The sequence below is a fragment of the Kalmanozyma brasiliensis genome (genome assembly GCF_000497045.1).
Source record: "Kalmanozyma brasiliensis GHG001 unplaced genomic scaffold PSEUBRA_SCAF12, whole genome shotgun sequence".
Classification (NCBI taxonomy): domain Eukaryota; kingdom Fungi; phylum Basidiomycota; class Ustilaginomycetes; order Ustilaginales; genus Kalmanozyma; species Kalmanozyma brasiliensis.
Window position 1 is genome coordinate 421,565 of NW_015961951.1, and position 11,836 is coordinate 433,400.

At 60.4% G+C, this 11,836-nt stretch overlaps 1 protein-coding gene across 1 annotated transcript; it reads left to right on the forward strand.

The window, feature by feature from the left end:
- Positions 1–19: 19 nt before the first annotated feature.
- PSEUBRA_001195 (PIK-related kinase, FAT) lies at positions 20–11,758 on the forward strand (the record flags this gene model as incomplete). Its single annotated transcript, XM_016434462.1, has 1 exon — positions 20–11,758. The coding sequence occupies one exon, from the start codon at positions 20–22 to the stop codon at positions 11,756–11,758; it is 11,739 nt and encodes a 3,912-aa protein (XP_016294229.1).
- Between the last annotated feature and the right edge of the window lie 78 nt (positions 11,759–11,836).

Sequence of the window (11,836 nt, forward strand, 5' to 3'; positions counted from 1 at the left end):
CTGAGCTCATCGACACATCATGTCGTCCAGAGATACCCCATCACGCCGATCCGTGCCCGACGTCGAGCAGCTCGCCAACAAGCTCTCGGACAAGTCCACAGAGATCAAGGCAAAGCTCGCAACTGCATTCGAGCTCAAGGAACTGCTCGACTTGTTCCAGAACCTCGACTACGCTCTCTTTCTCAAACATGTTGTCCCCGCCTACATCAGTGTTCTCGAGTCCACACCATGCAGCTTCACTGCAGAAGCCACAGAGCAGCGCCTTCGTCACATCATCCTCGAGACAACCCACCGTCTCCCACAGCAAGAGGTGCTCAAGCCTTACGCCGATATCCTCATGACCGCCATGCTCAACGTCCTTCGCGACGACAACGAAGACAATGCTGTTCTCGCTCTCAAGGTTATCATCGACCTCCATCGCTCCTTCAAGGCCGTGCTCCAGGATCAGGTGCAGCCTTTCCTCGAGCTCGTCAAGAAGCTCTACTCCAACATGAAGAACACGGTCGAGCAGGCCTTCGAGTCCGAGGCTTCTCAGCTTCAAGGCCCATCCACATCAGCCGCCTCTGCCAACTCCCCTGCACCCACAGTAGCCACGACCGACACCACCACAGCAGCCACAGCAGCCACAGACTCGACATCCACACCCTCGACAGCAACGACAGCTGCGAGCGCAACAGACTCAACCAGCACGCCGGGCGCAACAGCGGCAGCAGCGCCATCCACATCGACTCCAGCTGCAGGCGCCACGACCACAACAGCCAAGACATTGCCAAAGTCCATGTCCAGCTTCAAGGTCTTGACAGAATGCCCCATCGTCATCGTCCTCATCTTCCAAAGCTACCGCACCGTCGTCTCGCAGGCCATCAATGTCTTTGTGCCTCTCATCATCGAGAGCTGTCTCTCGCTCCAGGCAAAACCTCAGCGCGAGGCGCACGAAGCTGCCAAGACCAAAGGCGAGATCTTTGTCGGCGTGGCCCCGGGTATCAAGAATCGGTCGCTGTACACCGACATGATTGTAGCGCAGGTCAAGACCATGTCCTTCCTCGCCTACGTCCTGCGCGGATCTGCTCCCGTCATGCGTCCCTTCGCACAAGTGCTGCCCGAAATCAGTGTGCGTCTGCTGAAGGACTGTCCGCCCGAGGCATCGGCTACACGCAAGGAGCTGCTCGTAGCCACGCGCCACGTCCTGTCGACCGAATACCGCGCTCACTTTGTGGGTCAGATCGACACTCTGCTCGACGAGCGCGTCCTCATCGGCACCGGCGTCACTTCGCACGAGACGCAGCGTCCCCTCGCCATCAGCATGCTCGCCGATCTCGTCCACCATGTCCGCCAGGAGCTCTCTCCCGCACAGCTCGTTCGTGTCGTCCAGATCCACTCGCAGATCTTGCACGATCCCACACTGGCACCGAGTATCCAGACCATGTGTGTCAAGCTTCTCCTCAACCTTGTGGAGACCATCCTCACAAAGCATCCTGACGGCGCCACACAGACGCTCGCCTCCATCTTGGACGTCTTTGTCGAGAAGCTCTCCAGCTTGCATCGTCTCCGCTCTGACATGGACCGCATCAGGACCATCAAGGACCAGTCCGAGGAAGCGGCTACCGAATCGGCTGTCGATGCCGTTGCCATCGAGCGCGGCAAGCCCATTCAAGCGGCTGCCACCATGCTCGACACCGCAGGCGACCCGCTCAAGGATGCTCGCTTCCTTTTCCGAAACATCCTCTTTGGCTTCAAGACACTGATCCCTGTCCTGCGACACCGCAACGCTGCTCATCCGGACGGCACCGTAGCAGGCAAGCTGCTCGTCGACGGTGTGAAGTGCTGGTCCCTCCACGAGGATCGCGATGGCAGAGAGGAGAAGGAAGTGCTGGATCTCTTCACCACCGTCTTTATCGATCTCGAACCGCAAGTCTTCCACGAGGTGTTTACAACGCACATGCCCTTCCTCTTCCAGGAGATGCTCAACTCGCCTACATTGCTCGGCATCCCGCAGAATCTGCTCAGCAACGACGCCGTCTCGAAACGCTTTGTCGGCATTCTTCTTCGCTTCCTTGTGGACCGCCTCGAGGAGCTCGGCAAATCGGACAAGAAGCATGCCTCGATCAGCTTGCGTCTCTTTAAGATGGCCTTCATGGCGGTCACCATCTTCCCTGAGGAGAACGAGGTGGTGCTGCAGCCGCACCTCAGCCATCTCATCATGGAATCCATGAAGCTGGCGAGCAAGGCCGACGAACCCACCAACTACTTCTTGCTCCTCCGTGCCCTCTTCCGCAGCATCGGAGGTGGCCGATTCGAGCTACTCTACAAGGACGTGCTGCCACTGCTTCCCGTGCTTCTCGAGAACCTCAACGCGCTTCTCAACGCGGCCGAGCCCAGCAGACGCGAGGTCTTTGTCGACCTCTGTCTCACGGTTCCGGTGCGGTTGAGCGTGTTGCTGCCTTACCTCGGCTATCTGATGAAGCCTTTGGTGCTGGCGCTCCAGTCGTCGACCGAGCTCGTCAGCCAGGGTCTTCGAACGCTCGAGTTGTGCATCGACAACCTCACCCAAGAGTTCCTCGACCCCATCATGGCACCCTATGCATCGGACATCATGGCCGCATTGTGGCAGCACCTCCAGCCACTGCCTCACAATCACCAGCACTCGCATACCACCATGCGTATCCTCGGAAAGATGGGCGGTCGTAACCGCAAGCTACTGCAGAACCCGCCGCGACTGTCGTACAACTCGCACAAGGGTCCCACTTTCCCTGTGCACTTTGAGGGCAAGACGCATTCGATGACGCTGACACCTGTCACCGAGCTGGCGCTGGCCAACATCCGACGTACCGACCCGTACTACCGCAAGCACGCCTTCGAGCTGCTTCGACACACCGCAGCGCTCTTCCTCGATGGCTCGCTCATGGATGCGGAGCGCGAGACCATCTTCGGCAAGCTCATCAAGGGGCTCTTTGATGCGACGCGCTCTGACGACTTGCGCGACGAGGCGGTGCAGTATCTCTTCGGCATCTGCAAGCACGTTCTGCATGCCGAGATCAAGCGCGAGATGCCTTCGTCCTCGGGTGCATCCAGCCGTCACTTGTGGCCCATGACCACGTCGTTGCTCGAGGGTCTCACAAACGCACTTGCTCTCAACGAGGCTGGCAACGATCCTGCGCCGCTCATCGAGCTGCAACTCCAGATCATCCGCGAATTCCTCACTGCCTGTGAGAAGGCGCCCGCCACGCGCCCGGATCTCGGCCACATCGTCATGCATTCGTTTGCCAGCAAGTTCTGCTCTCAATGCTACGAGCAACTCTGGCAGCGCAAGACCGGTGGCTGGCTCGGTGTTGACATGCTCGTTCGCCGTGCCGATCTTGGTCAAATTTGGGTCCGCGATCACCAGCTTGAGATCGTCCGTGCCCTGCTCTTCATGCTCAAGGACATGCCCAACGATCCTCCCGGCAACATCGACGAGGTCAGCGAGACGCTGCTCCAGGTCATCCGACAGGCCTACACCGTCAAGACACCCGCTGCTGACGGCAAGCCCGAAGCGCCCGTGCCCGAGAGGCCGAGTCACCTTACTTACCTCATCGGTATCCTGGTGCCTGAGCTCTCCAGCTCCAACGCTACTGTCCGCACCACCACGCAGACGGCGTTCAAGCTGCTCGCCGAGCTCCGCAACTGCACCGTCACCGAGTTGCTGACACCGCAGAAGGACCGTCTCCTCCAGCCCATCTTCACCAAGCCGCTGCGTGCGCTTCCCTTCGGCATGCAGATCGGTCACATTGACGCCATCACCTTTGCGCTCAATTTGACGCCGCCGCTGCCCGAGTTCAACGAGGAGCTGTACCGAGTATTGACCGAGGCATTGGCGCTCGCTGACGCCGACGATCAGGCTTTGATCGGGCGAACGTCGCAGTACAAGAACATGATCGCCGTGACCAAGCTCCGCGTTGTGGCGATCCGGCTGCTCTCGTCTGCGATGGCGTGCGGCGACTTCCTCTCCGCCAAGCACACGCAGATGCGCATGAAGATCATCTCGGTCTACTTCAAGAGTCTCTACTCGCGCAGCGAAGAGGTGGTGCAGGTGGCCTACGAGTCTCTCAAGACCGTCTTGAGCCAGCAGAGCAAGCTGCCCAAGGATCTCCTTCAGAGCGGTCTTCGACCCATCTTGATGACCCTGGCCGACCGCAACCGTCTGACCGCTTCGGGTCTCGAAGGTCTCGCTCGTCTGCTGCAGCTGCTCACCAACTATTTCAAGGTCGAGATCGGTACCAAGCTGTTGGATCACCTGACCAGTCTTGCTGAGCCGGCGGTGCTGCATCGCGCTGCAGCCGGATCTCTTCGCGACAACGAGCAGATCAAGACGCTTGTGGCTATCGTCAATGTCTTCCGCCTTTTGCCTGAAGCTTCGTTTCAGTTCCTGCCGCGTCTCACCACCACGGTGGCCGAGATCGAGTCGCAGCTGCGACGCGCTGGTGCCACGCCGTTTACCAAGCCGCTGACGCTCTTCCTCAACCGCTTCGCTGAGAAGGCCGTCACCTACTTCTTCGAAGGTGATAAGCTCAGCAACCCGAAGTTCTTGAGGGTGGTCAAGCTGTCGCTGGCATCTGACGACGGTCCCGAACTGCGATCTCAGGTGACGGAGAGGCGCGAGAAGCTGCTCTTCCCGCTCTTCACCAACGAAGCCACGGCGGGCCAAGTCCAAGCAGGCATCTCGATCGTGCAGCAACTGGTCGAATGCGATCCCAAGTGGTTGGTCAACAACAAGGATGTCTTCGAGAAGCTCATCGCTCTCTGGAACAGTCCTGCAAGCAGCGCGCGTCGACGCGGGGAGGCCAACAGCAGCAGCGCCACCAAAGCGGTTGCCGCCACAGCCAGCACGACCGGCACCCCGGCACCCGGTGTCACGCGAAGCCACAGTGAGACCAAGCAGCTCATCGAGCTCTTCCTTTCGTATCTCCGCATCGAACCCCATGTCGAGGCGTATGTGGCGATGCTCGACGCGTACACCTACAAGATTGCCTTCGACCTCACCTTTGCGACCCGCTTCATCTACGACCATCTCTGCGTCAAGGCGACCAACTCGTTCAAGAGGCAGGTCTTTTCGCGCTTCCTCACGCTCTTCGAAGACAAGGATGCAAGTCAGATGCTCAAGACGCAGGCGCTTCGTGTACTGATCAACCCGATGTTGCTCGCTTCGTACGGTCCTCACCCTACGTCCTCGGCAGCTGCCTCTCCAAAGGCAGACGCGGTCATCCTCGCAGACAAGCCGAAAGCGGCAGTCGCCGCCGCGCCAGCTCAGAAGACCGATGACAAGGACGGCGATGTCGAGATGAAGGCGGCAACTGCCGGCGCAAAGGAGCCAGAACCCGCCGCCGCTGCTTCCGCCGAGGACGGTGCGAAGACAGCCGCAGCGTCAACGGAGGCGAGCAAGGTTCCAGAGACCGACGACCCCGCTGCTGCCGCCACGACCACCACCGTCGCTGTCGCTGACGATTCCGAGGTCATCGATGTCGACCTGGTCACCGAGATTGTCAACCGCATGTGGAAGCCCTTCCAAAACCCAAAGCTGGCCACCGAGCTGTGCTCCGACGATGCGCTCCGCATCGAGCTGCTTCACATGTCGACCATGATCCTCGAGCACTGCTCGGATCATCTCGCCCAGAATGGGCAGCTCAAGAAGGACACAATCAAGTTCGGCTGGGCCAACCTCACCGCCGAAGATGTCACCGTCAAGAACGTGGCCTACATCTTCATCGCGCGCTTCCTCGAGGTCTTTGAGAGCCCCATCAAGATTGTCGGCCAAGTCTACTTTGGCCTGTTGCGTGCTCACCAGTCGGAGGGCCGCAGCATGGTCAAGAAGGCGCTCGATATCTTGGTGCCAGCGCTGCCCAAGCGTGCCGGAGCCAGTGAGCCTGGCCAGGCCCCTCAGTGGGCCAAGTGGACCAAGCGCCAGCTCGTCGACGAGGGTCACAACGTCAGCCAGCTCTTTGCGATCCTGAGCCTGCTCGTGCGTCACGCCGACCTCTTCTACAGCAGTCGCGAGATGTTCATCCCGCACATTGTCAGCAACCTCACCAAGCTCGGCCTTGTCGCCAATGTCAATGTCGAGTCGAGGATGCTTGCCGTTGACCTCGTCGAGCTCCTGCACAAGTGGGAGAAGCGCCGCCAAGAGCATGTCCGCTCGCAGCAGGCATCCAAGGACGGCGCTTCTACCGACGTTGCAACGGATGCCGATGCCACTGTAGGCGCAGCCAAACGCGCTCTCGATGCGCCTGAAGAGGCGACGGCCGTCAAGAAGGTCCGCATTGATGAGACGGGCATTTCGGCTTCAGCTTCTGCGTCCAAGAGCTCATCGCCTGCTCCTGCAGCCACTTCGACGACCTCGGCTTCCGCTGCGCCCAGTGCCGCCATTGCTGATCTGTCTCCTGCCGACCACGAGTATCTCATGCCGATGAACCTGCGCGAGATGACCGTCGGCTTCCTGGTGCGCTTCGTGTCCCTCTCGATGGAGCCTATCTCGAAAGCCGGGATCGTGTCCAAGGCGGCCACTCTGCTCTCCGAGGTCCTCAAGGCTCCCTACTGGTCCGACGTGCAGGTGCGACTGTCCATCTTCCAGCGCCCGCTGATTCACACCGAGATCAACGAGCAGAACACACCCGTCATCTGCAATGCGCTGCGCACTCTGCAGATCGTCGTCGAGGACAAGACGGATGCCTACATTGCACCGCACGTGCCCCAGCTGCAGAAGCTGCTGGAGAAAAGTGCTGCCACCGACGAGGTTTCGCTCGTTGAGGCGCAGAAGCCCGTCCTGGAGCGCATCTTCCGCGTCATTCCGGATCCGCCGCCCGAGGAGGATGCAGATGGTGAAGCCGAGATGGACACGGGCGACGACAAGAAGGCCGACGACGAAGACGCAGCAGACGCCAAAGACACCAAAGAGACCGAGGCGACCGACGAGCTCGCCGCTTTCCGCAAGTTTGCTGAGAACCTCATCGCCGATGGTCTTAAGCAGAGTCAGCACCTCTACAGCGTCTTCAGCATGCTTGACGCTTGGAGTCAGAGCAAGCCCGAGAAGATCGACGCGCATCTGCCTGCTCTCAGCAAGGCGCTCAGCAAGCTGACCAAGGAGCATCTGGCTGCCACCGCGCCCGTGCCTGCCAACGATGCCAATCTCAAGCTGCTCATGCTGGTGCTCGAGCTGCTCAAGCGTCGCATCTCGAATCTTGGCGATCAGCGACGCTGGTTGCTCTCGGCTCTCGTCCAGCTCGTCGAGCGCTCGTCGTCGATGGAGTTGTGCCGCTTCCTGCTGTCCACCATGTCCAAATGGATCCTCGAACAGCGCGAAACGTTCCCGACCGTCAAGGAGAAAGCGGGTATCCTGCTAAAGATGATGTCGTTTGAATCGCGCGACAACGACCAGTTGCTCCGCGACTACCTCGACCTCATTCATGCCATCTACACGACGCCCGCATTCGCTCGCACCGAGCTGACGGTGCGACTCGAGAACGCCTTCTTGCTCGGGTGCCGTCACAAGGACGCCCAGGTGCGCCAGAAGTTCATCGACATCTTTGACCGAACGCTGGTTCGCGGAGTCGCTGGACGTCTGCAGTACCTGCTCGGACACCAGAGCTGGGAGTACCTCGCCGAGCACTACTGGGTCAATCAGGTCCTTGACCTCATGCTTGCGTCGATTGACACCAACTGGCCTCTCCTTGCCCACAGCTCGCTGCAGCTCGGCAAAGGAGGCAGCAGCTTCGTGCCGACGCTCAAGAGTCTGCAATTAGGCGACATGCTCAACTCGATCCGTGCGCTCCAGTACACAGACCGCGATCTCGCCCACCAGATCTGGGTTTCGTTCTTCTCGGCCGCCTGGCGCTCGGTGAGCCGCAAGGACCACGACGACATCACGCGCGCCCTCATCGGCGTGCTGACACGCGAGTACAACCTCCGACAGGTCAGCAAGCGTCCCAACGTCGTTCAGACGCTGCTGGAAGGCGCTCTGGCGTGCAAGCCGCAGCTCGAGCTGCCGCCCCACGTCGTCAAATACCTCGGTCGCAACTTCAATGCCTGGCACACGTCGATCGAGCTTCTGCAGAACTTGTTGCGCTCGCTGCCCCGCCAGGACGATGCCATCCGCGAAGCGGGCCAAGACGCGCTCACCGAGCTCTACGCCGAGCTGTCGGAGGAGGACATGTTCTACGGCCTCTGGCGGCGACGATGCGTGTACGCCGAGACCAATAGCGCGATCTCATTCGAGCAAATCGGCATGTGGAACCAGGCGCAGGTGCAGTACGAGACGGCGCAGATCAAAGCCCGATCCGGCGTGCTCAACTTTACCGAGGCCGAGTACCACCTGTGGGAGGACCAGTGGGTCTTCTGCGCTCAGAAGCTGCAGCAGTGGGACATCCTCACCGACCTCGCCAAGATGGAGGGCGACAATGACTTGCTGCTCGAGTGCGCTTGGCGTCTGTACGACTGGAACACGGAGCGCGAGACGCTAGAGCAGGCGCTCGAGAGTCTGTCGGCGAGCGCGACGCCACGACGTCGCGTGTTCGAGGCGTACATGGCGCTGCTCAAGTCGCAGTCCGGTCAGGACAAGCCTGCCGAGTTTGGCCGCATCTGCGACGAGGCGATTCAGCTGACGCTCAAGAAGTGGCACTCGCTGCCGACGGCCGTCACTACTGCCCACGTTCCTCTGCTGCAGATCTTCCAGCAATTCGTCGAGCTGCAAGAGGCAAGCACCATCTTTGCCAGTCTGGCGCACACCAACGCGACCAACTTGGACCAGCGCTCCGCCGAGCTCAAGGCGCAGATGCAGACGTGGCGAGAACGTCTGCCGAACCTGTGGGATGACATCAATGCGTGGTCCGACCTGGTCGCTTGGAGGCAGCATGTGTTTGGCGCCATCAACAAGGCGTACCTGCCGCTGGTGCCCGTCATTCAGCAGCGCGACGGTCAGAATGCGTCCACCAACTCGTACGCCTACCGCGGCTACCACGAGACAGCGTGGATCATCAACCGCTTCGCCCACGTGGCTCGTAAGCACTACCTCAACGATGTCTGCATCTCGTCGCTCACAAAGATCTACACGCTGCCCAACATCGAGATCCAGGAGGCCTTCCTGAAGCTGCGCGAGCAGGCCAAGTGTCACTTCCAGAACCCGAACGAGTTGACGCAAGGTCTGGACGTGATCAACAACACCAACCTGATGTTCTTTGCTGCGCCGCAGAAGGCCGAATTCTTCACGCTCAAGGGCATGTTCATGGCGCGTCTCGGGCTCAACGACGAAGCCAATCACGCCTTCGCCACCGCGATCCAGATGGACCTCAACCTCGCCAAGGCGTGGACCGAGTGGGGTCGCTACAACGATCGCCTCTTCCGCGACCGCCCCACGGACCTCGCCTCGGCTGGCAATGCCGTCAGCTGCTACCTTCAGGCGGCGGGTCTCTACAAGAACGCCAAGGTGCGCAAGGTGCTCATCCGCGTCCTGTGGCTATTGTCGTGCGACGACAACAAGGGCACCGTTTGGCAGGCCTTTGAAGGGTTCAAGGGCGAAGCGCCCACGTGGTACTGGACGACATTCATCCCACAGCTGCTGCAGAGCTTGAGCCACAAAGAAGCGAGGTTCGCGCGGAAGATGCTCATGTCGATCGCAAAGACGTATCCGCAATCGCTGTACTTCCACCTGCGCACGACCAAGGAGGACTTTGTGGCGATGAAGCGGCAGTCGTTGATGGCGGCGCAGAGGGTGGCCCAGCAGCAGGCGAGGCAGCAGCAACAGGTGGCTGCCGCGGCTGCGGCTGCTTCGAACGGAAAGACGCCTGCGGCGGGTGCCGAGGCGGGGAAGACCGCTGGTGCCGACGGACAGACTGCTGCGGCTGGCAGTCCCGCGAAAGCGGATGGTGCGACGCCTGCAAACGCTGCGGGCACGCCTGCGAACGGTAGCGCCGACGCCAGCAAGTCTGCCATTCCAGCCCCTTCCGCGCCTGGCGCAGCGGCAACGGCTGCAGCCGCAGCCGCAGCCGGAGGGGCACCCGCACCCGCCGCTCCCGCTAATGCTGCCGCCGCCGCTGCTGCCGCTGCAGCAGCCAACATGCCACGCCAACCCTGGGAGTACGTCGACGAGATCCTCAACATCCTCAAAACCGCCTTCCCGCTGCTCACGCTCACGATGGAGAACATCGCCGAGCAGATACAGCAGCGCTTCAAGCCGACCAACGAGGAAGACATCTACCGTCTCACCAACGCGCTCCTCAACGATGCCCTGCAACAGTACATCCAACGCGCGGTCTCGCCCAATGACTCTGGCGTCCTCCCCGCCTCTTCGCAGGCCAACGTCATCCGCTTTGCCGAGAACCTCCCGCCCGGCCCACTGAAGACGTCGTTCGAGGAGGACTTTGTGAAGTCGAAGCCCACGCTGCGCGACTACGTGTCCAAACTGCAACGCTGGCGCGATCGATACGAGACGAGCCTCGACCGTCGACCCAGCAAGCAGCATCTCGAGCACTGCTCTCACTACCTCGTCGAGTTTCAGCATCAGAAGTTCGACGAGGTCGAGGTGCCCGGTCAGTACCTCAAGCTGGAGGACAACAACTCGGACTTTGTCAAGATCGCTCGGTTCATGCCGGTGTTCGAGATGGTGCGTTCCTCGGGGATGTGCACGCGCCGGCTGATGATTCTGAGCAACAAGGGCACGACGCATTCGTTTGCGGTGCAGCTGCCGAGTGGAAGGTACTGTCGACGGGAGGAACGAATCTTCCAGCTGCTGCGTTTCTTCAACCGCGTACTGGAGAGGAGGAAGGAGACGCGGAAGAGGGGATTGGCGTTCCACGTGCCACTGGCGTTGCCGTTGGCACCTCAGGTGAGACTGATCGATCACGACTCGAGCTTTGTCAGTCTGCAAGACATCTACGAGCGACACTGCGAGGAGATCGGGATTGGCAAGGACGACCCCGTCATCGCGTGGGTGGAAAAGATGCGATCGACGTGGGACGGTGGAGCTACCCCGGCCGGTACCACACGCGGCAATGTCGACTTCACCAATCTCCGCATGGACCTCATGGAGGAGATCTCGACCAAGTACGTCCCGGACAACGTTCTCACTCGTTACCTCACGCGGTCCATGCCGAGTGCGTCCGAACTCTACCTGCTCCGCAAGCAGTTCACGCTGCAAACCGCCGCAGCGTCGTTCGTGACCTACTGCCTGTTCGTCAGCAACCGTCTTCCGAACCGCATCCACATCAGTCGCTCTTCGGGTCAAGTAGCCATGTCGGATGTGGTGCCGACGTTCAATCCCACAGCGCCGCAGTTCAAGTCGACCGACCCGACGCCATTCCGTCTCTCGCCGAATCTGCAGCATTTCATCGGGCCGGTGGGCGTCGAAGGTGTGTTGACGAGCAGCTTGATGGCGTTGGGCAGAACGCTCACCGAACCCGATCGGAACCTCGAGGAGTACCTAGGCATATTCGTGCGCGACGAGATCAATTTTTGGCTCCAAGGCGCTCAACGTCAAGCTCAGGCCGCTGCTCAGGCAGGTGGCGCCCCCCCTCCCGCACTTGTTACCGAGGCACCCAGAGAGGTCGTACTGACAAACGTGTTGGAGGTGGTCAAGAGAGCCAAGTTGGTCAGCTGCAGACACGAATTTGATAAGCTCCAGAACGGCGCACCGGCCACGACGCCGGTGAGCTCCGTGGTACTCGATCTGGTCAACTCGGCCAGCAACCCGAGCAAGTTGGCGTTGCAAGATCCTACTTGGGGTCCCTGGCTGTAGGCACACATGGATTCGTTTCAGTTCGCACGCAATACACACGTTTCGATTCTTCAGTATGTCTGACAAGTGGTATTGACG